We start from the raw sequence: 24,462 nt of genomic DNA, 5'->3' as shown, positions 1-24,462 counted from the left end.
TTGTGTGCTGGCATTGGGATCCTGCATACAAAAAGATGCAGCAAATTGATTGTGAGTGGTTTGCTTGAAAGAAGAAGCAGGAAGCTGTTAAGTAGTTATCTTCATGGCAATACGGCAAATTAAGTGGAGGAGTTCTGGGGTCTCTGGACTGCTTTAATAACTGATCAAAAAAGACGAGAGAACATGAGCAGACAGACACAACTGCAAAAGACCAGCCAGCCAGGATGTTTGCAAACTGTGCTACTGCCAAAATTCCCTGAAGGGGAAGAATTTACTGGGATGATTTGTTCCTGAGAAAGATTTTTTTTCTGTAAGTGCTGTGCATATCTCCAGTTTCTGTTTTATTATTTGGGGCTTGGATTCTCCATTATGCAAGCCCATTTTCCTTTTTAATCCACTATTATGTATGAGACTAGGAATGCTGTGTTGCACTAAAGGAGCGGTGACTTAAGCAAGGAACTGAACTAAGGCCCTGACCAGGGCAGGGGGAGAACTGTTTTGCTTTTTCCTAGTTTCGAAGAATTTAGATTCTCAAAACTACACACCACAGCACAAGTACCAGGGTAAGTGAAGACTACTCCTTTTCCAGCCTGCCCAAAAGCATAGCTCAGACACTACAGTGAACAAAATCTCATCCCGTTCCCTTTCAATGAAGCCCAGCCTCCCACACCAGCAGAGGTTTGAGGTTTTCCCGAGATGCTGTCTGCAGTTTTTGCTCAGTGGGGTCAAATCCTGATTTCAGTTACGGCAAACTTCCCTCCCTTCCATAGCATCCCTTCGAGATGAGCTTCACCGCGTCGTTGTCCGGCCGGCTGGACGAAGATGAATGAAACCTTCCCTCTGAACCCTCTGGCTCCCAGTGCTTTCCAGCTGGATCACTGGATACCGTCTTCAGGGCTGGTGTCGGGGTGCGCGGTGGGCTCGTGCGTAGGACCCTATGGGATCTGTGCGGGGCGGCTGGGTGTGTGAGTGTCTGCACGCCCCGGGGGCTGATGCCCGCCGGGATGTCCCTGAGCCTGTCAGCGGCAGCGCCGCTGGGGCGGGGGTGCCGCCGGGACGCGGCTGCGAGCCGCGTACGCCTGGCAGGGCGCGGGCAGAGCGCTTTGTGCGGAGCGGGGACGCGCGGGGGGCGCCGCTCCCGCCCGGGCCGTGCCCACGCCGTGCCCGAGGGGCGGGACCGGGGCGGGACGGGGCGGGGCGGCCGCTGCCCCCCGGCCCACGCGGGGCCCGGCTCGCCACTCGCCCGGTGGCGGCGGCGGCCGTGGCGGGCGCAGCGCGGAGCCGAGCGGAGCCCGCCGCCGCCGCGGAAGCCTGGTGAGCGGGGAGCTGCTGCCGGGGCGGGCACCGGGCCTCCGCCTCCCGGGACAAAGCCGGGCTGGGAGGGACCCCGGCGCCCCCACTCGGGGCCGGGGCGGGGCTGCCCGGGGGCCGGGGCGGCGGGGCCGTGCCGTTGCCCACCGAGCATGCGGGCGGAGGGCCGGGGCGGGGGTCTGTGGCCGGCTCGCGGCGAGCTCCGGTCCCGACCGGCACCGCCGCCCGCCCCGGGAGCCCCGGCGGGCTCTGCCCGGTAAACTTTTCCCGGTCCTGGTGGGCGCCCGGCGACCCGGAGGGACCGTCTGGCAGCCCAGAGCTACTTGGGTTGGGGGTCTGGGGCTTTTCTTTGCGCCGGAGCATCCTTGAGCCGCAGCCTGGAATCTCTGTCCTAGGGAACAGGTAGCCAGCCGTTACATCGGGTACTCGCCGGTGCCCCGGGACGCACAGGGGCTCCGAGGATGCCTCAGACCCAGGTCCTGCCTTTCGGCTTGCCCGGGCACAGACCCAGGTCCTGGCTTTCGGTCCCTTATCCTCCGCTGATCCCGGCCTGTTTCCCCGCGCGGCGCCGCGTGGGTTGGTGCGGGTGGGTCCCCGGTGCAGCCGGCGTGCGGACACGGGCCCGCCCCGGGATCTGGGCAGCGAGAAATGACGGCTGGAGACAGGGAAACCCTGGTCTTTAACAGGCATTTGGCAGCGCCTAATATTAAACCAGAAGTGAAGAGTTTTTTCTGGCTCCGGTGCCTGCTTCCCTCCCTTTGATTTTTCTTTTTAATTTGCTGGCTCTCACATCAGGACACTTGTTCAACTTTGGGTGATGCTGGACACTGCATGCTAGATCTATAAGGAAGCAAAGGATAAAATATTTTTAAAGCTGTTTTCGCTGCAAATACTGTTAGCCTCATTGAAGGTGTTGGAATATGCTGCCCTTTGGTTAATTCAGACTCTATGAAGTCCATGAAAAAGCCTGTCTAAAACAGTGTCTTCCCTAAAAAGAGACACACGGCAATCTGATCGGTGAATCCCACCAATATTCCCCTTTTTTCCTACTTTTTCAATAAACAGATCTTAATTTATTAGCCTGCCAGACAGAAGGAGTCTGCAGGTGTTAATGGTTTAGCCGATCAAAGACACCCTTCCTGTCGGTGGCACTTGAATTCGGTGATGCTTGTGGGTCAGTGGGTCTCTTCCCCTTCACTTTGTCCCACCCAGGCTCTTAGTTGTCTTTCTTTGTGCCATGCAGTGTGGGTGGCTGTTGGAGAGGCTGGCCGGGCATCTTTGAGCCCAGAGGCAAGAATCTTTACTGCAGTGCAAGCTGGTTTAGGGGTGCATGCAATTGCAAAAGTGTCCATAGCTCTGGTGGTGTTTCTGTATGCCTGCGTGGAGGAAGTGCTTAAGGATCAGGCTGGTAAATTTTGCTCATGTACCTCCAGGACTGGAGTGTAAAAGTGCCTGTTCACTTGGAGACCCTCAGGAAAGGGGCCTCAGTTTGCCTGGGGATCAGCTAGCCCAGGGTATGACGACCTAAACTTGGTTAGATGAGGAAGGATTCTGTGGACCCACGTGGGGGAATTGTGCGCCCTGACACCCGTAGCGGCCAGCTGCATTCTGTCTGATCGTTCCTAATCCACTGAACTTTGTGGGAGTCCCCCTCCGAGGTATCTCCAAAGTTGTTAGTTCCAGGTACCTAGCTACTGCCTAGAGGGCAGTCAGACCTGGCCAGGAGGGGGTGGTGGGGACGGGACACAGGAATGCAGGAATGTCTTGTTCCTGGGGCATTTGCCTCCTGGGGAAGGAAGATGGGAAGGAATCCTTGTCTGTGAGTAATCCAAGAGCAAAACGTTTCTCCCCTTGCAGACAATGAATCGTTTCAGCGAGCTGACACTGTTATTTGTGGCTCTTGGCAAACCAGATAAGAGCATTCTGCCAGACACTTGCTCAAATCAGTGCCAGCCCCAGCCTTGCTGATTGCCTTTCACTGGGTGGGAGAGAAGCCTTTGTGTACCACGGCAGTAATCACAGTGGTGCTTCTGGGTGAAGGAAGGTTGTTGCTGGTCCCCTTGGTTACACAGTCTCTGATTCTGGTCCTCGTACCTCCAGGCCTTTTTATTTTCCAGAGAGAGGATGACACTTTGGAGAAGAAATTTTTCCTGCCAGGCTCTGCTTGTGGGGCTGTGAACAGCTATTTCCAAGACCCCTTTTCTTTACCCTTGATCTAAACCTTGCATGAGGCTGGTTATACATGCTGATTAAGCAGGGAATTAAATCACATAGGAATGCTGCTCGCTTGATGTCCCCTCTGTTACAGAGCTATGCTTAGAAGTTGAGGCTTTTCAAGTGATTGGGTGGGCTTTAGCTAAGATGTGAAAAAAGCCTTGTAAACAATATGCCTTTGTGATGAAGGCAGAGTAAGTGTAATTATCACCTGTCCTATTAGAAATCTTCCAATTTGGGGGCATAATCAAGCTAATCAGACAGTGTTGTGCTTTTCCAGATGACTAGGTGATCCTTTCGAGTGGCTCGGGAGCAGATGCAAGATGAGCAGCGGAGGGCAGTGCAGAAGACACAGTGGGCTCTCAGTGTGACCCACGAGGATTTGAAGATGTCTGCGTGCAGTGACTTTGTGGAACACGTTTGGAAGCCCGGCTCCTGCAAAAACTGCTTCAACCCAAAGAGTTCCCATCAGCTGCAGACACCCCCAGACGTGGGAGCTTGCGGCGTGCTCCCGAATGGAGCTAGGACCAAGCCTGAGAGCCTCGTGTTGGAAGACGAAGGTGTAAATACTTCCCCCTTCTCGAAGCCAACAATTGCTGTGAAGCCAACAATGATAAACTCAGATGTTTCTGACGCGTGGGCGGATGTGAATATGAATGCAGATCTGTCACAGGTAATGATTAATCCAGTCAAAGCATGACTTCCCGTTACTTACCTATCCTCAGAGTGCTAGGAATATCTTACAAATGTTTCCTTCCCTTTGTTTTTCCTTCTGGTCTTGACTCAGGTTTTTAAGCCATCTATTGGTTTCTCATTGTATCTTTGGGTGAAGCTGAATGAGCTGTTTACTCACAAGCCATGTGCAGCGGAGCTTAAAAATACATTGTTTGTTTAGGAACTTCCGGTTTTTAAATGAGGATGCGGGTTATTTTCTTGGGAAGTTTTACTGAAAAGCTGTCTTGTCTGGTTGCAGTCAGTGCTGACTGGATCCATGGTCTTTGTGGGTGAGGAAGACAAGTGCCCTGCCTTCCTACTCCTTCCTACCAATCTTTGCCAGAGCAGTAATGCCCTGTGGGTGTAGCTCCTTGCCCTGACCAGTTGATACCAGCAGTGCCTCAGCAGAGTGACGCACAGGCTGCTGCCCCACTGCCTGTGGCATAGGTGTGCTCCTATTTCCCCATGCCCCAGAGGAGAGTCAGCGCTCATCAGCTCTCTTAGCTTGCCACTGCTGTCCCTTTCTTTTCTTCCAAGGGGTGAAGGGCACATGACTGCAAGCCGCCATTGTTGATGGTGTTTGATATATGCGTGCAGATTTGGCATGCCTGCTCCCAATCCCGACTTCTGAGCGTGGCCAAGCTGCTATCCCAGGATAACCCGTGATTGTCTGGGTATGTTCTGGAGTCACACACTCCGGAGCAGTGTGAAATGAAATGAAAATAAGCAGAGAGAAGTGCAAGTATTCCTTCGCTCTCTGAATCTTTAATTGCACAGTGATTCACAGACAGGATGACAGGTTGGACATGTTTCTGGCAGCAAACCCATAGGAAGAGAAAGGAGAATGTCTTATTCCAGTGCATTGCTATTGTTGGTAATTCAAGGATTAAAAATGGTCCAGGAAATACGACAAGTGTAGTTTTACCAGGAAAGGTTTGTGGTGGGGTGAGCACAGCAACGTAGATGGTGAATTCCAGAGTAGTTCTGCAGAGCTGGGCTTTAATTTTTGCAGTTTGTGGGTTTCTTTAAAATTTTTGTCTTTCATTTTGCATATACATGTTCTAACAGGGCATTTGTCTTTTTGACCCATGCAGGTCAGTTGGGGCATGATTTCTAGCAAGCAACTCCTCCTGAAATCGGGAGATGCACAGTGCATCTGCCTTGACAATTTTGGCAATGGTGGCGTGAGAAAGCCTTTCCTTCACAAGCAGCCCAGCGACTGCTTGTCTTGCTGTCCTCCCAGCTACTCCATGGTGGGTCTGCGTGGCCTGGAGAGTCGAGTGGAGAGAAATGTCTCCATCCACAGCCTGGTACTTGTGGGTGAGACAGGCAAGCAGGAGGACAGAGTTAAAGACAAGCTTGCCCTGCCTCATCAGGTCCCCTGCCCTAATCCATCTGCCTTCGGGGACAGAAGCACCACTAACTGCAGCAGAAACACTTCTTCCCAAGCCAGAGAAGGAGCAGCCCTCCCTTCAGGGGGTGACTGTGGTCACATCTTGGAAAGCGAAGGGGGTGAGTACTGTTCCATCACCAACTGCCACAAAGAGCACCCCGTCCCGTGGGAGCCGTTTTGCACAGAGGAAAAGGCAGCCCAGTGTGAGGAGAGTCACACTCCCAGCGGATGGAGGCAGCGGGATGCTCCTGAGATTCCGAGGCCAAGTGGCCGGGCAGTCAAGTTCAGCGAAGAGGAGCGCAGAGCTGTGAACGTGGCCTTCTGCATCACGAAAGACCAGAGTGATCCTCTTCCCTATTCCCTGTGTTCAGAGAGGAAAAACCTGGCTCTCCACACTGAGCCTGCCGCCCTCCCTGAGAGCACGGGGAGCTGCAAGGTGGGTGCCCTTGCTTTGACCCGGGAGGATGAGGACTTCCCTCTCCCTGGGGAGCCCTCTGTCACTGGAGGCCTCTGCACTGAGGGTTCAAGCACCCCTCAGCAGGCTCTGGTGGAGCCGCAGCGCCCTCGCCTCACTGAGCCAGCTCGTGGTGATCCCATCTATGCTGAGAGCACCAAGAGGAGGAAGGCACAGGTGAAGGCTGTTGGCAGCCAGGCAAAAGTGGAGAAGCTGGCCCACGGCACTGCCAAGGAGAAAACTGATGGGTTGTGGAGGGATGGTGGCTGGGCTTTGGGAGGTGAGAAGGAACACCAGGACTCCACTGGCCAGGTGGCAGCAAAGATAACTATAATGACAGCACACACTGAGGATGATCACAAGACAATATTCCTCAGCAGCCCTGACTCAGCAGTAGGAGTTCAGTGGCCATGTATCAGCCCCACTTCCCACCCTGATTTTGGGACTTCATCACCTGCTATTGAGTCTGGACAGATTTTTCAAGCATCGGGATGTGAAAACAACTCAAGATTTCATCTGGCAGCTCCTGTCAAGACCTTACCTATTGAGAGTCCAGCCATCCCCCCAAAGATGTCCAAGAACAGCCAGCCAGGTAGTGAGGGGAGCCGTGTGGCTCCAGTCAGCTCCCACGTGGGAAGGTTTGGTGATGACAACAGCCACGATGGAGCTGGTGCTCAGCTGCAGCCGAGGAGCTGTGCTGATACAGGTGCCTTTGGGGTGACCCCTTCTCCCTGCACTCTTGTGAATGGGGTCTCTGTGGAGGAGTCCGGTAGAGGCCTGGCAGGCCCTTCCTATGACAGGAGGCAGAAATACTATAACCCAACATGGACCAAGCAGGGCCGAATAGAGGAGGAGGAGGAGGAGGAGGAGGAGCAGGAGGTCTTAAACCACCCATGGACAGTAGGAGCTGAGAGTGGAAGAGCTGGTGCCGACTTTGTGGATGATGGCCCGATACTGGAAAGCCAGACTGGAATGACCAAATCATCTTCTTTCTCCTTTGATTTCCCTAAAGACAAGAGCAATGGTGTGGAGTTTGCACCACCACCACCGCCGCCGCCGAAAAAGCAGTCTAGGTACAGCCTCGTGCGTGTGTGCATGGTGGTCTATTAACCCTTTGCCATTGGGATGGTTGCTGCAAGAGTTCATTGACTAGGAGGTGCTTCCCATTCTTTTTCCTTCTTTTCTGTCCAAAGGTGGGCTTTCAGGAGCATGGGAGGTAACTGCACAGCTGAAAAGCTATTTGTCTTTTTACTCTGAAAAGCTGTCTGATCTTTGCAAGTCTTGGTTTGAATGTCACGTGCACTTGTAAAGGCCCTTCAGGGCTGCAAGATATGGCTTTAAGTCCCAATATTCAAGTGAGAAAAAGGTCCATGTCCAGGTCAGCTTCATTCTGTCTTGGCAGTTCCTTGATGTTGAATAGCATAGAAAACCTGGAGTTGCAATCTTCTCTTGTAGGTGGAACTGGGCAACTTTTCTTGATGCTCCTAACAAGGGCCTCCAAAATCAACATTTTCAGTTTGGCTCTAATGACTTTCTGCTTTCAAGGTAAACTCTGAAAGCTGCAGTTTCCCAGGGAGGGCTCCTTGCCTGCAAGCAGGTAATTGGAGCTTGCCCGACTTGTTGTAGGCTTGTTATGTGTGGGAGCCACCTGGCTTCAGGCAACCTTCTGCTCTCCGCTTTCCTGGAAGTCAGGTTTGCAGGCAGGGCAACTGCAGGCCCCAGAAAACAAAAGTGAGGGAGGGAGAACTGTCCATCTGGGAAGGAAATAGCCCTGCTAAGCAATTTAAAAAAACAAACAAAAAAAACCAAAAACAAAACAAAACAAAAAAAAAAAAACACCTTAGGCTTAGAATACTTTGTGTGCATTTAGTATATGCAGCAGTGTGCATCACCAAAAAAAACCCCAAAAAACAAAACAAAACAAACCCCCAAAAAACAAACAAACAAAAAAAAAAAAAACAAGAAAAAGGGAAAAAAGAAATAAAATGAAGGTCAAATGGGGGGAGAAAATTTGTTTTTCTCTCCATTAATTATGTTGTCTGAACATACTGGGGAAGGATACTTTCACCTTTTGCTGGTGTCCCATATTTGCTTTATTGTGTGTAGCAGTTTTGCTACCTGAAACTGTGTGTTGCACAGCAGATTTGACTCCAGCTCCTTGATTTAAAAGTCAAGAGAAGAAGGGATGGGTGTTTGGAGGAGAACTTGGCCTTGGGGTCCATGATCAAGTTTACGTGTAGGCATCACTGACCTCCAGGTTGATACTGAATTTTCAGTGTGTTTTGGGATTGGCTAGTCAAGGGAATTAGTGTTTTAAATTGGCCAAGAGGTGAACAAATTAGGTTTCTCAAGGGAAGGGAAGGGAAGAGATGAACAAGTGGCTTTAGTTCTCCTTAATGCTGGGCTTCCTGCTGTGATGCCACATGCCTGCTGCAGTCAGAGGAAACAAAACGTCCACAAGCAAATGAGCACATAGATGTATTTGCTCTTGTCCTCCGTGTGGTGTTATGACAGCAGAGGAGTGTGGAGCATTTTCTGCCCCTTTGAGGGGCTGTTTCATGCTCCTGGTGCCATTGGGCTGTGCCAGTTCTAACAGTTGCTTTTGAGTCATCTGAAGAAAGCATCTGTGTTCTAGAAAGCCTCTATGAAAGCATGCAGGGAAACTGAGGTCAGGGAATACGTGGCATCCATGGCTGGGATTTCTGACAGAGCTGTAAACCCTCCCAGGTGGTTGAGGTAGGTGTTGGTTACCCCCTGTGGCTGCAGCGCAGGTTGCCTACAGGTATTTGTCTCCCCAGGGCCTTGATGCCTGCAGCTGAGCCGTGGGGTACCTTACTTAAAGAGCTTAGTCCTGCCTTCAGCTACCGAAGCCCAGCCAGCTGAGGAGCAGTAAGGAGTGATCTGATCAGACTCTGATCAGGTTTTGCAAGCCCTGCTTTGTTTTTCTGCTATGAGGGTGCTTTTGTTTTTGTCTCAAGCAAAGCTGTGGCTGCTCCAAGAGCGTGTCAACGCAGGAACCAGGGCGGTGGGAGGGATGGCTGCATGCCCAGCTGGTAAAATCACCACAGTTGCATTGTGTCAGCCTGGGCAGTTGTTGCAGCTGCAGGAACATCCCCTCTGTTCGTCCTGGGCTGCAGCCAAATACCTGAGAAGCAGAATCACAAAGATGACTCTGAGGCACATCCTCAGCACTACTCTCCAGGTGCTGGGCAGCCTGTGAACTTGTGCTTGTCCCTGATGGAAGAACTACAGATCCTTCCGTTTGGCTGACTGTACTCCTCACACAGACAAGTACCTCAGCCCAGGACGTTCCCTGGTGGCTCAGCTGCAAAGGCTCCTTTGGTGGATGAAGGTGAAGCCAGTGTAGAGCTGGCTGTGGCACAGCCTTGGGGCTGGGGGTCATCTCAGCTGCAGGAAAGGCATATAACCAGCCCTTTTCCTTCTACATCTCAAGCTGCAGCAAGGCATTTGATCTCATGCTGGAAAATTGTTTGCCTGTTTGACTTTTCCAATGAAATTTAATTGCTTATTTTAAGGAAAACTTGCATGTGTGTTTGAATAATTATAAAGTAGAGAAAGAAAAAGTGAGTATGTAGATTTTGTTCATCTTGGCTTTAACAATTAAAAAGGAGAAATTTTTTTACAGGGTAAATTCCTTCCAGGGACTGAGGAAACTTTGGTTTGGAAGTAAGCTGTCTCTTAGGATGGCAGAAGGAGTGATTTCAGGAGAGTTTAAAAGTTGTCACAAAAAAGGAAAATAATGAATTTGTGCCTGTTTTGTCCTATATAAAGCTACTCTGGATCTCTTGCAACTGTTTCTTCATACAATGTTCTTTTTCTGCTTGTTTAAAAGATTACAGATATTTGATGTTTGCTTGGTCTGAAACAGAATGACAAATAAGTATAATTTTAAGTGGGAAAAGGCTGGAAAGGGAAGATGGTGGCTGGTCTTCCAAAAGCTGGGAAGGTAGTTGGCTAGGGAAGGAGCGCACCAGGGAAACTAGAATCCCTAGGACATGTATGTGCAATGATGATTTAAAAGCTCTTTGGTGTAAAATGCTCTAGTATGGCCTTCAGTTTCCTGGCACAAGGAATGAATCTTTGCTGAAATTTATGTCTCTCTTATGCAGAGGATCAGGCTTAAATGATCCTCATGGTTTCTTCTAGCCTCCAAAACCTTGATAGCTAATTTATTTTGTGTGCCTCTTAAATAAAGAAGACAGTGATGCTGGTTTGCATCTTGAGCTGCTTTCATCACAATTAGTGCCACCTTCAAAAGACAGTGCCAAAAAAAGCTTTTGAAATTTGCTGAGTGTGCTGCCGTGGGGTAGCAAAGGTGCAGCACAGCACTTCCCCACACCTGTCATTGCTGAACACAGCCAGGGAGAAAGAGCCTGAGGAGTGCCAAGATTGCCTGTTCCGGTGCTGCTGCCACCCCTACTGCTGGAGGACACAGAGCACAGGAGTGTTACAGAAAAACTGCAATGCTGGGAATTGGAATGCCAGGAAAAGAGCCAGGTTTGTTCTTCACTGAGGAGGTGGTGCTGGCTGGTGGGGCTGTTCTGTGTGTTCCTTGCTAGGAATCAGTCTGTGATGGAGCAGCAACTGTACCTGAGGCAGAATAGTTCTCTTTTCTCACCATTCCCGAGGCACCCGTTTCTCCTTGGAGCTCAGTGTCAGGTTGTACCCCAGTGACAAAACACACTGGCTTAAAAGGTTGTGATCTATCAGCTTATCTTTTAGGAGAGTTTGTTTCTTTTAAAATTAATGTCATTCACTCTTCTGTGTATTTCCTGTCTTACCACTCCTCTAGTACAGGGAGGAGCAGTGTATCCCTCTGAACAAAGCTAGGAGTTATTCAGAATCCTTTTTTCCCCTTACCTCAGTTTTGGTTTCTCCACATTTGCCAGCTGATAGCAGAAGGATAAGTACAAATCTAAGCTTCAAATGTTGTAAGCTCCTGTATGCTGGGTTTTAACTTCCCTCTGCAACCAGGGGGAGATGCTGGAAGAAACAGCAAGTGGCAAGAGGAGGAAGATATAATTATTCACGTTTCATGATAGACGAGCATACGGTACAATGATGCTTCCTCTTGTGTAATAATTATGCCTAGCCATATGTTATGTTTGATGCCATAATGCAGTCTGGCTTTTCTCTTCTGTGAATTAGTTCCATTATTTTATACTGGGAGGGGGTGTCTTGTTGACATTATCACCGAACACCTCCTGGAGTGCAGTTTGTTGTGTTGTGATTTGTGTGCGTTCTCTGTTCTCCTCTCCCTGTTCCTCTGTCACATGATTTATCAAGCTCAGCGTCTCTGTTATCTGTTCAGTCCTGTCATCTGTGCTTAGAAGGAGTGTCCTCCTCCTGCTGGCACAGCAAGGCTGGGAGACCCCCGTGATGGCACTGCAGAGTGAGCAGGGGTCTGTGCGGGGCAGAGGTGCCTTGCACATCCTCCAGTGCTGCCAACAGGCTCCCGCGGGATGGCTGTGGGAAAGGAGCGAGTGCGAGCCTGGCAGCTTTTTTGTCTGAGGGGCCTCCTGCTCTCCCAACCTGCCCCTTGCACTTGTGGAAAGTAACCAGATCTCCGTGTCAAATCTCAGACAGGAAATTCACACCGAAGGTATGTCCAAAGTCCAGGGATTCCTGGGCGATATCCCAAGGCATGTGTGTCTTCTGCGGTTAGGGGAGCCAAGCTTTGGTGCCCATCTCCACTGTCTCTCTGGGAAGTGCAAAGCATGCAGTTGGTGATGCTGGAGTCCCACGGCAGCATTAGGTGGAATTTCACATTTCTTTCTGTGAAGAAATGTGAAATCAATGACTAGCACAAGGCTACTGGTCAAATTGAGACACAGGAAAGGTGAAGCAGGCCCTGGCCAGAGGTGCAACCTGAGACAAGGGAAATGAGCCGGGTCCCTTTTCAATGTTAAGAAAATTCCAAACTGGGGGTTGGGGGTGGGGGGTGTTTTGTTTTGGTGTGCTTTTTTACAAGACCCCTATTTCCAATCTTGACTTGTTTTAGTCAGGACTGTAAAAATCATGTGGAAAGTCAGCTGGATGAAATTGCTTATGATGGGAAAACTTGGAAACAGGGAACTGGTAGGGTTGCCCGAATACGTCAGACTGTTGCATGGAGGATGTTGAGTAACTGAAGTGTATTTAAAGCTACCAGAATAGTTGGAGAACTGAAAATCTGTGAAATCCTGTGGATTTAGATTATTAGATTGGGAGAGCTGACTCTGGTGACCTGCTCTTTATGCACAGGCACACGATGAAGGCTCTGGTGCTGCTCTTGAAGTTGCTGGTTATGTTTTAGGTGCTGAGCAGGCATTTTTAAATTGATGTAAATTAACTACTGTTACATATTTCTCAAGAAGAGTGTAGTCCACAGATATTTACAAGTCAGTGGTGCAGGGCACAAACCCAGTGTTTTCTTTGGGTTAAGATGGGTTGTGCTCCATTTTCAACACCCTTTGGTGATTTCCAATATCCTTTGCTGAAAAGGGCAAGACAGAAAATAGCCACCCGTGCCCTTGCATTAAGGTGAGGTGGAAGGAACACTAGCGAAGCCGGGGATGTTTGGGTTAGCTGTAAATCGAGGTCCCACAGGCTGTTGGAGCAATGAGTTGTTCAACTCTTGGGGTGGAATTTTACTGAAATGGGAGAGTTTAACCCTAGCAAGTTTTCAGTAGCAGTTCTTTGGTAGAGTGGGCGGTATTTTGATCTGTGCAGGCTGCACCCTGGGCTCCAAGCAGCTCATAGGAAAAGAGGGAGATGTGAAGCAGAGGTATTTCCAGGAGGGATTAGCTGGCGCGGCTGTAACATCTGAAACAAGAGCAGGATGTCGTTTAAGCGGCAAACAATTTCTATTTCGGTGCGCCCATTCAGGAACTGCGCTTTGCATCGGTCACGGCGGTGCGGGGAGGAAACGGGGCTCTCTCTGCGTCTGCCTTCACCAGCGCTGAGCGCAGCAGGGGCAGCAGCAGCACGGCTCCGGCCGGCGCCGCGCTGCGCCCAGGTTGCCTGGAGGGATAGGTGTGGCTGTGCGCCGCGGACCTTGCACCGCGCCGAGCAAAGTCTCATCTCTCTCTGAGTGCGGGAATGGTAAGGCAGCTCCGCGAGTTTGTGTCGAGTGATGGGAAAGGAACAGAAATGCACCGAGTTTTCGGGGCGGGGGGCTGGGGGAAGGAATGTGTTAGAAAACACCTCGTCTGTGTGAATCAAGACTGGATATCTTGCTAAATCTTCGTTTCTGATGGATTCGAATGGTTTTTTGATTCTTGCCTGGTCAGACGGTGTACTGGCTTGGGTACACCCTTGTGTTTTTTCCACCCAAATTCCTAAATGCTAAGCATCTGAGAAAGTTGTGGGATAAAGTTATGTCTTTATAGTAAAAAAATATATTTAAGTGCAGTTGGTTGCTTTCAACAGCATTAGTCATACCAGACCTAAACCCCTCAAACTCTCTGTCTCTCTCTCTTTCTCCCTCTCTCATTTTTTAAACTGTGACTTGTGTGGTGCAGTGTGAAGTTTTCTAAATTGTCCCCAAGAGGCTTGCTGTGATAAATTCATCACTGGTGGAAGGCCAGTGTCTCTGCCGAAGCATACCTGAACTGGGTTTTATAGCCTTATTTTCATCAGCCCTTGAGTATTTTTAGACCAAGGCTGCTCAGGCAAATGAGGAAGTCTGGCAGAAGTTTCTTCCGGGCTTCTCATACACTCTGCTCTCCATGTGGTGGTGTGGACACAAGCGTAAGTGCTTTGTGTGGATTGGGAATGAAACATTTCTCAATCTTCATAGAAAAATCTGTGTCTGCTGTGCTTGGGAGTTTTGGATGAGGAGGGGTCCCGTGCATGTGACCAGGGCGCCACAAGAAAACGGTCGTGCATGTCTTTTGTTTGTCTTTCTCAGCAGCCATTCAGCCGTCTGATTAGGAAACGCTGGATACCTTCCACCAAGATAGCTGGTGGAAGTCCTTTTGCTTCTGTAAAAGTCTGCCACTAACCTTTTTACATTCTTCATCAATGTGTTGAATTTTATCAGCAGATTGGCAGTTTTACTTAAAAAATGTGGACTGATAACCCTTGTTTTCTGGCTGGCAGAGTGGGAACTGTACCAATGCTAAGAGTGTTTATGCTCTTCTGTGCTGCCTGATTTCAACAGTTTTGTTGTTTTCCAAGGCAGAAGCATGAAGAAAATACAGAGGAAATTCTTTATCTTAGCAAAAAATCCTGCTTGCCTAAACTGGTCGATTAAACCATTACCTAGCAGGTTATAATCCCAGTTTATGGTTGGTTTATTTATTTCTTTAGGTGGAAGCTGCATGGAAAACTGTAGGTCTTACATTAGAAACTGTGCGGTAGGTCCTGAGTTTGGCCGATGTATGTTTTCTGCGGAGATACTGCTTCTTTTTTAAGGTGTTGGTTGTTACTGTGATGCATGGTTGGAGATGATGGACTCATCTGCTACCTATGCCTCTGTCATGAAGGAATGAGGTTCACATACCCAGCCTCGACCTGCCTTCTCTAAAATGGGAGGAGTGATGCTACTTCCTTCCCTTGAGAGCTTTGTTGAAGGCAAACACTGGTGGGTCCCCACTTCCGAGTGACGGTGGCCAAAATGGGAAGTGGTCCACGATCTCACATGTTCTAGGCAAAGGAGGTGCAGACTGGGGCTGAATGTGCTTAGCTCACCAGCTTTCCCTCTCTGCTCAAGCACAGCTAGTTTGGCATGGGGGCTGCAAGCCTATAACCTGCTCAGAGTCTGTGGGATGTAATTCCCCAGGTATTGGAGAAAGAAGAAAAGTGCACAGGAATGAGGTCGTCTGGTGTGATAAGAGACTGTGCAGTGTATGGATAGGCAGAGAGCAAACTAAGGCTACTCTCAGCTTGAGTCTCCATGCAAAAGTGCATGCAGGGTATCCTTTTGCCATCTGCCTCCTGACTTCTCTTTCACTCTCTCTAGGCACGCTCTGAAAATGAACCCAAGTAACACTGAGTTGGAGAGAGTCAGCAACAGCTCTGCAGAGAGCCTGAGCCCACCCTTCAGGAGCGTCCATGTCAGCTTCACCGCTGGCTCCAGCGACAGCCTCGACTCGGACACACAGACCGGCAGCGATGGCAGTAAGTGACCACCACGTGTGGGAGAGGTAACAGTGTGCCTGAGGCCCACTGCTGGGACAGCATTCTTGGAGCAGGGATCACGAGGGTCCAGTCCCCAGCTCCCCCAGTGACCCTTCATCTTTCCACTTCTCCTACCCTTCTGCCTCTTGGTGAATTGTGATGAACGTGGCAGAGTCAGACCAACATCACAGAATTTTTCTCTTCCATTCAGATCATTCACTCTGTAGATCTCCTCTGGTCTGGATAAAACCTCCATATAAAAACCATTCTGCTTGTGCTTCATGCATTTCGCGATGTCACAAATAGCCCTGCTATAGGAAGTCCTACATAGATTTGAGGAGTACCAGACGGAGTTTTGTTCTAGAGGTGCTCTCTCCCTCTCATTGTGTTCTCAGTTATTTCTTAAGGGGAAAAAATCTGCCTGCACTCGTTTAACTGAGATTAAAAAATACTTACTATGAAGTCACTTTTTTTCATCAGTGCGTAACTTAGACATGCACTAACGTGTTCAGCAGCTCAGAAAGTATTTCCTTAGCAAGAGCAACCTTCATGTAGTGGAAGTTCTGTCTTTCCAAGAGCAACACTGTACAGCAATAAAATTAAGAGCCAGAGCTCTGGAAACTCCATTTTTCCACCACTAACTTGGAGTCTGAGAGTGAGACCTTGCCAGGAAATTGTACAGGGGTAAGAAAAACTCGCATATGTTGGATCTTTACTTGCTAGGCACAGAAGTAATTTGCTGTCAAAAACGATAGGGAGAAGAGGATTTCTCTCCCTTCACTAATAGAAAAGAAACGGTTTAAACTCATCATGGGAAAGACGAGTTTTTAAATGAACACTCGAATGCAGTTTGTCTTGCTTATGTAAGCAAGAAGCTGTGCTGTCAGTTACTGAGTGAGGTGAGCTCAAATTAATTTGCTGTGCTGTCAGATGTTAAAATATGAAGTGGAGGGGAGCTTTTAAGCCCTTGACACGCAGAAGGACTCCATGCTGAAAGTGCAGAGAACTTTTAGGAGAGTTGTGAAAGAGTTTAATTCATTACCCTCTGCTTGGGGCAGAGCCCAGCTGCATATAAAAAAAAACTTAAGAGCAGTTTGGCATTTGTGAGCTAGGCATGTGGACCGGTTGCCAAAGATTCCAGTGCTGACGTTTGTTTCCTAAGACTCTCTCAAGTAAATCTTGACTCTTGAAACAGGGATTCAGCTGCATGTCCTGGCAGAGATGCCTCTGGTGAGGTACTCATGGACTGCACACTGAAGAATTTCTCTTGGTTGTATCCTCTGTCAAAGCCCTGTGGATGGAGGTGGCAAGAGGTGCCATGCTGAATGATCCCTGCCTGTGGCTTTTGACAGGATTTTAATGGAGAGAATCTTTCCTGTGGGCCATTAGAGTATGATGCAGATGTCTGGGTTTTCGTTAATGCTTGGCGCATGAATCTCAGTTGTTAAGGCAGATATTTCTCAGCTGAAACTGGAGAGCGGTCGCTTGCTGGGCAACTGGGTGTACAACACAGGCACACACCTGGGGCAAGGGTCCAACAGGAGTCAGATAGCTTGGCATCCAAGCACTGGGGCAAAAGAGACATGTGCTGATTCACGTTTCCTACAGAGCTGTTACTGTGCATATTGTCGGAAATCGGCTGCTGAAACAGCCTTGCATGGGAGACAAACCTGTGGAAACTAAAATCTGTGCTGCTCATTCCTGAGGTACTTCTCAGTGATGTTGGTGTGATAGGATAGATTACAGGAGGTGCATACAGAGAGCCTTGGCAGTGGAGGAGACAAATGAAAATTGACCAGTGCTGCAAAAATCTGGTGAGGAGGGAGAGGGCCAGATGGTGCCAGCATCCACTCTGGTGGCTGAGAAGCAGGGGATCTGCCCTCACCTCATGTGGTCTCAGGTGGTGGGGCAGCTAACAGGGATTGCTGCTCTGGCACAGCTGCTGCAAACCTGCAAGTGACACGCCAGGACAGGCTGGGAGCTCAGGGACCTGAGCCCCTGCACTTAGAGGTTGTACGTGATTGCTGGTGAGTCACTTGGGCTGTGAGGAGACAACTGTCTTCTGCAGGCTGACACGGAAACTGCCCCAGGGCATTTCTCTGGAGCAGGCAGAAAGCAACTGTGAGGAAGTGCCTGCTGGCAGCTGAACCTTCAACAGCAACTTTGTGAGGAGGAAGGATCATTTGCTACCACTCTGCATCTTTAGATTTAAAGACAGCAATAGATCCTGCTATCTGCTAAACTATTTACTATTTGCTTGGAGCAAACCCCCACCTTTCACCTTTCAAGGTTGACACTTGCATGCAAGTTGTTAGCAGAGTCCCATTGGTCATTCAAGTGGCATAGATAAATTCCCTTAAATTATTGTCTCCCTTCTTTTAATTTCCCCTCCACTCCTCACTTGTTCTATGACCGGAAATTATTGCTCTTTATTTTGATGTCAGATCACATTTTTGTACTTTTTTTTTAATATCCCACTTCTTTCATGGCATGTAAGTGTATTACCCATCTTCCGTCTGGCCCGGATAGGAAAGCAGCTGCTATGGCTGCCCAAAAAGAGCCAGCCAACCCAACCCAATCCATGTGCAGTTGGCATGTGGAGCTGCTTGGGGTTTAGGGGTATGTAGTGGGGCCAGCCTGCCCTCTGAGTAAAGAGGTCTGGCAATAAGCTGGGAAACAGGCAGCGGGGGGAAGGCCAGACTTTTTTTCAGCAAGATGGAAATTGCCAAAATCCCAGGTTTGCTCAGCGACCCTTCCCCAGTGTGAAGCAGAGAGGAAGGTTTGATATACTTGGAGTGCTCTAGTACAGCCAGAGGGCCAGAGCTGTGTGCCATGAGTCACTCTCTCCTTATCATGCCCTGCTGCTGAAGCACTGGGTGGCAGCTCTCAGGTGAGAGAGGCTGTGTTTAAAAGATTGTCCTTGTATCAAGTGCTTCATTCTTACCTCCCTTTAGATGACATCACAGCTTAAATATTTACCCTCTACTACCTTTTTACTACTGTATATGCAGTTCATAGGGGAGTGGTTTCAAGGGTGGGGAAATGCATTTCTCTGGAAGGCTGGTTGCCGCCTGCTTTGCAAACCTGCTCTATTAAACTGGATTAAATCCCTAACCCCTCCAGTAAAACTTTGCAGTTGTGAATAGCTGAAGACTGTGCACTGGGTTCAGATGTAACTTGGCTTGCTGCCTTCTTCCCAGCCAGGGCCCTGGAGGTGGCAGGGATTTTGAGAAGGACCTGTACTCTCAGCCTGCAAGGGCCACTCATGGCATCTTCTTGTGTGTTGCTGTCTTCTAGGACACTCATCTGAGCTGAACCACTCGCCCCCTCCAGCTGAGAACCAAGTGTTTCCCCCTGTTCCTTTCCTTCCTCTCTCCACTGAGGATGGTCCCTCCTCTGCCCCCAGCTGCCCGCCCCCTCTGCCCCAGAAGAAGACAGTGATCAGAACGGTGTCTTCTCCAGATGGCTTTTTTGGGGGACAGGCATCTTCAGGCAAAGCAGCTGGTGCTGCCAGCCCCAGGCTCAATGTCAGCCATTCTGAGAGCAATATGTGCCTCCGAGAGGAGCCTCCCTTCATCCACCCAGCCAGCCTGGGGGGCCGTCCTGGTGCCTTCTCCTCCTCTGAGTCCCTGGAGAAAAGCTCCAAAGGAAACAGTTACTGGGGCTCAAGCACTGGTAAGAGCGCATGGGCTTGCGGCCCCAGCAGAAACCTCCAGTCCCTCTCCTCCTCACAGCTCAGTGTGTCCAGCCAGGTGTCCTCGGCCTCCAGCCTCCACAACCTCCTGAGCAACATTGACAACAAGGAGGGGGTGTACAGCAAGCTGGGGGCCCTGTACGCCGAGTCCTTGCGCCGCCTGGTCGCCAAGTGCGAGGACTGCTTCATGCGTGAGCAGAAGAATGAGCTGCACTTCAGCGAGAACAACTGGTCTCTCTTCAAGCTGACCTGCAACAAGCCCTGCTGCGACTCAGGGGATGCCATTTATTACTGTGCCACTTGCTCCAAGGACCCCTCTACTACCTATGCTGTGAAGGTAAGTCCACAGCCAGGAGGTATCCAGGCTTATCTCCATCTTCTAGGTGGAGATGTGTGCACTAGCAGCACACCGTGTCTCATACAATGTCTTGTTGTCTCTGCTTGTATTTCTCACAGCTGAGGTTAGGCAAGCAAAACCCCCTCCAAAATTGTCACTTTCCCACTACTGCTGGTGAAGGTTAATTTGGAGAAGGAGTTTTCATTGTGACAAATGCCAGTCAGATTTAGCTTAATTGGTAAAGGGGTCTGAAATCAAACCATTTTCTCTCTCTGAAAACATCTTTTTGCAAATTCTCTGTTGTAAACTCAGAGGCATTCGCCTCTGATGACACAAGCTGATGAAAGGCTGCTTAAAAGACAGCATTTTTGCCTTTGCCTGCCTTTTAAGTGGAAGCTCTGACCCAGATACTGAGTGCTTACATGATCTTGAAAGTACAGACAATGAGATATTGCAGATCCCAATTAAACAATGTGAGGCTGACCCAGACATGCTGTGTAAGGTCGGGTCTGAAATATTTTCGTGTAACTCCACAGAATACATGTTTTGAAATGGAAACTTGAGGTGCAATAGTTCAGCTCTTTGAAACCTGGATAAGTAAGCTTATCCAGCCGGTTCCATGGACATCCTGTGGATTTTGGGTTCTTGATCGATGTTATTACTTGAATACAGAGATTTTAATTTCCGTTCTGACTTAACACTGAGGACATCTCACTGCTGCTTATTCCTCAGGTTGTTTTCAAAGCCTAAAGTAATTCCTGAAAAAGCACTGTCAGAGATGCATTAAGGAAGGGAAAAAAAAGAAAAAAAATCTCTGCTGAATCGTTTCCACCATTATGAACTCTAGGAGTTGTTCTACGATGCTTTAAAACATCCCTAAGGGATGTTCCAGTTAAGTGGTAGCTTAAAAGCCAGTTCATATCCTAAAGGAAATACAGTCAACCCAACAGGGGGGCTGCAACCAACCAGAATCGAATTAGATGAGATCTTGCACTAATATCCTTAGTCCAGCACTCAGAGCCGTAGCTTTTCTTGTGTGTTATACCTGAATCCATCACAACTTTCTTCCTGAAGCCTAAGAACTATGTAGTGAATTCTTAGACTCCTTTTCAATCCGCAGTTCCCTGCAGCACACCCACACCTTTGCTTTTGCCTGCCCTGTTAGGTGAGGTTCAGTAGCTCAGCTCTATGGCTGTGGTGCATGAATTCTTGCCAAGGCAGAAACAGCACATTTCAGCCTCTTGACAGGACTGCACTTATGTCCCTGTGTGTGAAGTGGGCTTACTCTGTGCCCTAGGTACACTGCAGAGCATCTTAACAAAGTCAAAGCCACTGCAACAAGGCCATACTCTGTGCCAGCATAGTGATGTTGTGTATGTGTTTATCCATGTGCATGGATACAATTCCTGTGTGCCACCATCCCTTTGGCAGCCAAATTACGGAATGAATAATTGTGAAACATTACAATTGGCTGATCTCTAGCTGCCCCTCCTGGCTTCTGGTGTAGATTTTTTGACATGAAAGAGATCACAGACCTGTAGTTAAAATTAGACTTGGAGAGCTCAAAATGGGCAGAGGATCAGACTTGAGCCAAGGAGCCTGTTTAGAAGCAGCAGCTGGAGTCTGAGCTGTGCACAGACAGAAATTGCTAGGTATAAAACAGTTTGGAAATGGCTTTAGAGGAATTAAGCCAAGGTACGCTCCATGCCTTGGCTTCTTTCTCCACTAGAGCTGTTGTGACTAAGACAGCCCAGGCTGGAGCTTTCAGCAGAGAGGATGCCTCTGGTGCAGCCAAAGTCAGGAAAAATGGCTGGATGTTGAAGATTTCCCTGTACTCGTTTAGTTGTAGTTGTTCTTCCAGAGACTTCTCTCTTGCCAGGAATTCCCGCCCCCCCCCCCCCCCCCCCCCTTCCTTTCCTATGCCTTACATGTCTTTCCTTTGGGAGGAGGAATGAGCAGGTTTGTTAGCCAGAGGGCTGGAAGGTCTGCTCTGCATTTGAGGACCTCCTGCGTCATCCTGGGTCCCGCTGCATTCATCTGCATTCTGCCTAGCTCTCCAAAGCTTGTCTTTCCACAAATAAGCCAAGGCAGGGTATTTTTGTTTAGAAAAGAGAGGAAAATAGTGATTTGAAATGCCCCATCTCCACAGTATTGTCTCATCTGAGTGAATTATCTGCAAATGCCTACATTCAAACCCTTGCTAGAGGAATACAAAAGCAGCTCTCTTCAGCTCCTCTCTATTCTTGTGTATATTTTAACTCAGAGGCAAAATTGATTTATTGTACGATTTTGCACGCATGCTGTGACTGGCACTGGCACGCTCCAGGCTTTGAAACCTTTTATGCTGAATTTCAGACTGTTGCTTACTCCTGTGGATGACATATAAACATATCGCTAAATAAAGGGGGGAAAAAAGTATAATAGAAATGCCAGAAGGCCCCATAAGCTAATGGATACTCCTATAATAAACCTGGGTTTGAGTCTCTAATGCAGTATAAAGCTAAAATACAGAAGAAAATGAAGATAGAAGTCATGTAGGTTAAAGAGAATCCAGATTATAATATGCATTTTTCTCCCCAGAGTTTGCTGCACTCTCACTTCTTTCTAGGCCTGTTGTAAGCTCCCATTTTCTCTTTTCTTGGTTTTCTTGCCTGTGCTGAGGAGTAGAGCTTGTTGCTGGTTTCCCTTAGCCATTGATCAGGGGCTTGAGAGTAGTTGCTGACACAAAGAAGTGGAATGGTTGAGGAGGATGTGAAAGTGGCTCCAGGGCTTGGGACCAGAGAAGGATCAGGTGGGAAGAAAGTGCTGGAGGCCTCTTCCACCCTTCACCACAAACAGCTCTATAGTTTCCAATCACCTCACATTGCATGGGGCCTCATTCAGGAGTGTTAACTATCTCCAGAGGTAGAGACAGCATGTCTTCTGCCACAAGCTTTGCTTTTCTCCCTCCAGGAAAGTCTCTTGGATTGCAGGATTTTCTCTCGATATCTGTGATGTAAAAGCTATGTTGCTTCTGTTGGCAGGGAAACAAAATCTTCAGAAGTGGTTCATGGCAGGACTACTGTCCTCCTTTCCTCCAGTTACTGGGCATTGCCCGGCAAAGGACGCGTGCCCACAGACATCTGGTGTCTAAGGTTGGGCTGTTGCAAGACAAAAACAATCCTCAAGCCAGGGACCAGTGCACATCCTGCTTCTGCTGTTGTCTTCCAGAGCATCTGCAAATCACAGCTTAGCATCCCACCTCTCAACTTCTGGTCTCTGCCCTGTCTCTGTCACCACCTGAGACTTTTTCTTTTCGTCTCTCTTCACAGATTTGTAAAACCCAGGAGTCCAAGGTAGCCGCTTCGTACTGCAGCCCTGCAGTGCCGGTTCACTTCAACATCCAGCAGGACTGTGGCCATTTTGTGGCCTCCGTCCCCTCCAGCATGCTGCTGGCCTCAGATGTGGGGAAAGGCATGCCTGGAGATGGTTTCCATCCCTCCCGCACTGCCAGTGAGCACGACTGTGTGGTGGTCATCACCCGCGAGGTGCCGAGCCAGACCACTGCCGACTTCGTGAGGGACTCAGCGATGCTGCACCAGGCCAAGCCGGAGCTGTATGAACGTCGCGTTTGCTTCCTGCTCCTCCAGCTCTGCAACGGCTTGGAGCATCTCAAAGAGCACGGCATCATCCATCGTGACCTGTGCCTGGAGAACCTCCTGCTTGTGCCCTGCAAGCCCCCCATGAGCTGTGTGAAAGCCAAAGATGACAAACACTTACCCCGCCTCATCATCAGCAATTTTTTGAAAGCTAAGCAGAAGACTGGAACTGGAGACTCCAAGCTGAAGAAGAGTCAGGCCCGGCTGGCCCCGGAGATTGTGTCGGCTTCTCAGTACAAAAAGTTTGATGAGTTTCAGACTGGTATTCTCATCTATGAACTGCTGCACCAGCCCAACCCCTTTGAGGAGAAGGTGCACCTCAGGGAGCAGGAGTACAGCCCTGAGGACCTCCCTCCTCTACCCAGCCTGTCCATCTACTCCCAGGGACTCCAGCAGCTGGCCCACCTACTACTGGAAGCAGATCCCATCAAGCGTGTGCGGATCACCGAGGCCAAGCGGATGCTGCAGTGCCTGCTTTGGGGGCCCCGAAAAGACCTCATGGAGCAGCCCCTCAGCCATGAGGAAACCCTGCGCCAGGTGCTGCAGAACTGGGTGGACATGAAGCGTGCCCTGCTCATGATGAAGTTTGCAGAGAGGGCCGTGGACACGGAGCGCAGCGTTGAACTGGAGGACTGGCTGTGCTGCCAGTACTTAGCATCTGCTGAGCCAGCCTCCCTCTTGCACACACTAAAGCTGCTGCAGCTGCTCTGACCTTGGATGTGTCTCGGAGGCAGCTGAGGGCTCCTGATTGCCTTGCGGCTAAAGGTGCACAGCCCTTTCATATGTGAGAGGTTTGAACCTCAGCTGCAAATGCACGTTCAGCTCCTGCCCCACGCTCCAGTCAGAGTGCACAAGGCATGTTTAGCATCCTCAGCACGGTTAGTTTGCGAGCAGGCAAAACTGGGAACCTGCCCCTATTTTGGGGGATTTTTTGTTTTTTTGGTATGGTAAATGTGGACTGATAAACTCCTGCCTGCGTGTGTGCATGTTTCTAATGAACTCACTGTACCAAGTTGATTTCCATGCCTATGGGACAGTCCTCTGATCCCCACCTCTCCAAAGCATCAGAGCCTTTTTGCCTGGGAACACCGCCACACTCTAGAGTGGGAAACAGGGATGAATGGGTGGCTGGTTCTTTTCAGGAGCAAGGGCATTTCACATAATGCTCCTTTGCAAGGGAGAAGCAGGAGCTTTCAAATTCACATCTTTTGTGAGTTTTGACATCCATTTTGCTTCTAACTTTCAAAACAAAAATTACTGCTTGTTTCTATGTATCAGTCCTTCTTTTCTGTGTGGGCAGTTCAATATCGGCTGCCTGTTACCTTCGTTTGATACTAATACAGCCTGGCTTTCTGTCTAGTGGTGCAGCTGTAGTGGAGGACCACAGCTGGATGTGAAGGGGTGAGAAAGAACTCAGGGTGGGTCTGCTCATGAAAATGATGCTGGGAATTACCCTTTGTAAAGCTAATGAAATGGAAAATCCCCAATTCACCTCCAAGGCCTTGGGGGGAAAGTCAGAGCCAGGTTGCTTTGCTTTTCCCATCCCTCCAGCTCCCTCCCTTCACCTGGTAATTCACCTGTCCC

At 49.4% G+C, this 24,462-nt stretch overlaps 1 protein-coding gene across 1 annotated transcript; it reads left to right on the top strand.

Annotated features, from left to right (window-relative positions):
• The first annotated feature begins 1,245 nt into the window (after window positions 1–1,245).
• Window positions 1,246–23,877, top strand: PRAG1 (PEAK1 related, kinase-activating pseudokinase 1). The gene is made up of 6 exons (XM_066186156.1): window positions 1,246–1,314; window positions 3,806–4,198; window positions 5,334–7,159; window positions 15,052–15,209; window positions 18,507–19,240; window positions 22,552–23,877. The coding sequence occupies exons 2-6, from the start codon at window positions 3,842–3,844 to the stop codon at window positions 23,587–23,589; spliced, it is 4,113 nt and encodes a 1,370-aa protein (XP_066042253.1). The 5' UTR covers window positions 1,246–1,314; window positions 3,806–3,841; the 3' UTR covers window positions 23,590–23,877.
• The last annotated feature ends 585 nt before the right edge of the window (window positions 23,878–24,462 follow it).

The sequence above is a fragment of the Chamaea fasciata genome, unplaced genomic scaffold (assembly GCF_029207755.1).
Source record: "Chamaea fasciata isolate MVZ Bird 193981 ecotype frontalis unplaced genomic scaffold, bChaFas1.0.hap1 SCAF_6, whole genome shotgun sequence".
Classification (NCBI taxonomy): Eukaryota; Metazoa; Chordata; class Aves; order Passeriformes; family Sylviidae; genus Chamaea; species Chamaea fasciata.
This window is presented reverse-complemented; position numbering and strand designations above follow the sequence as displayed.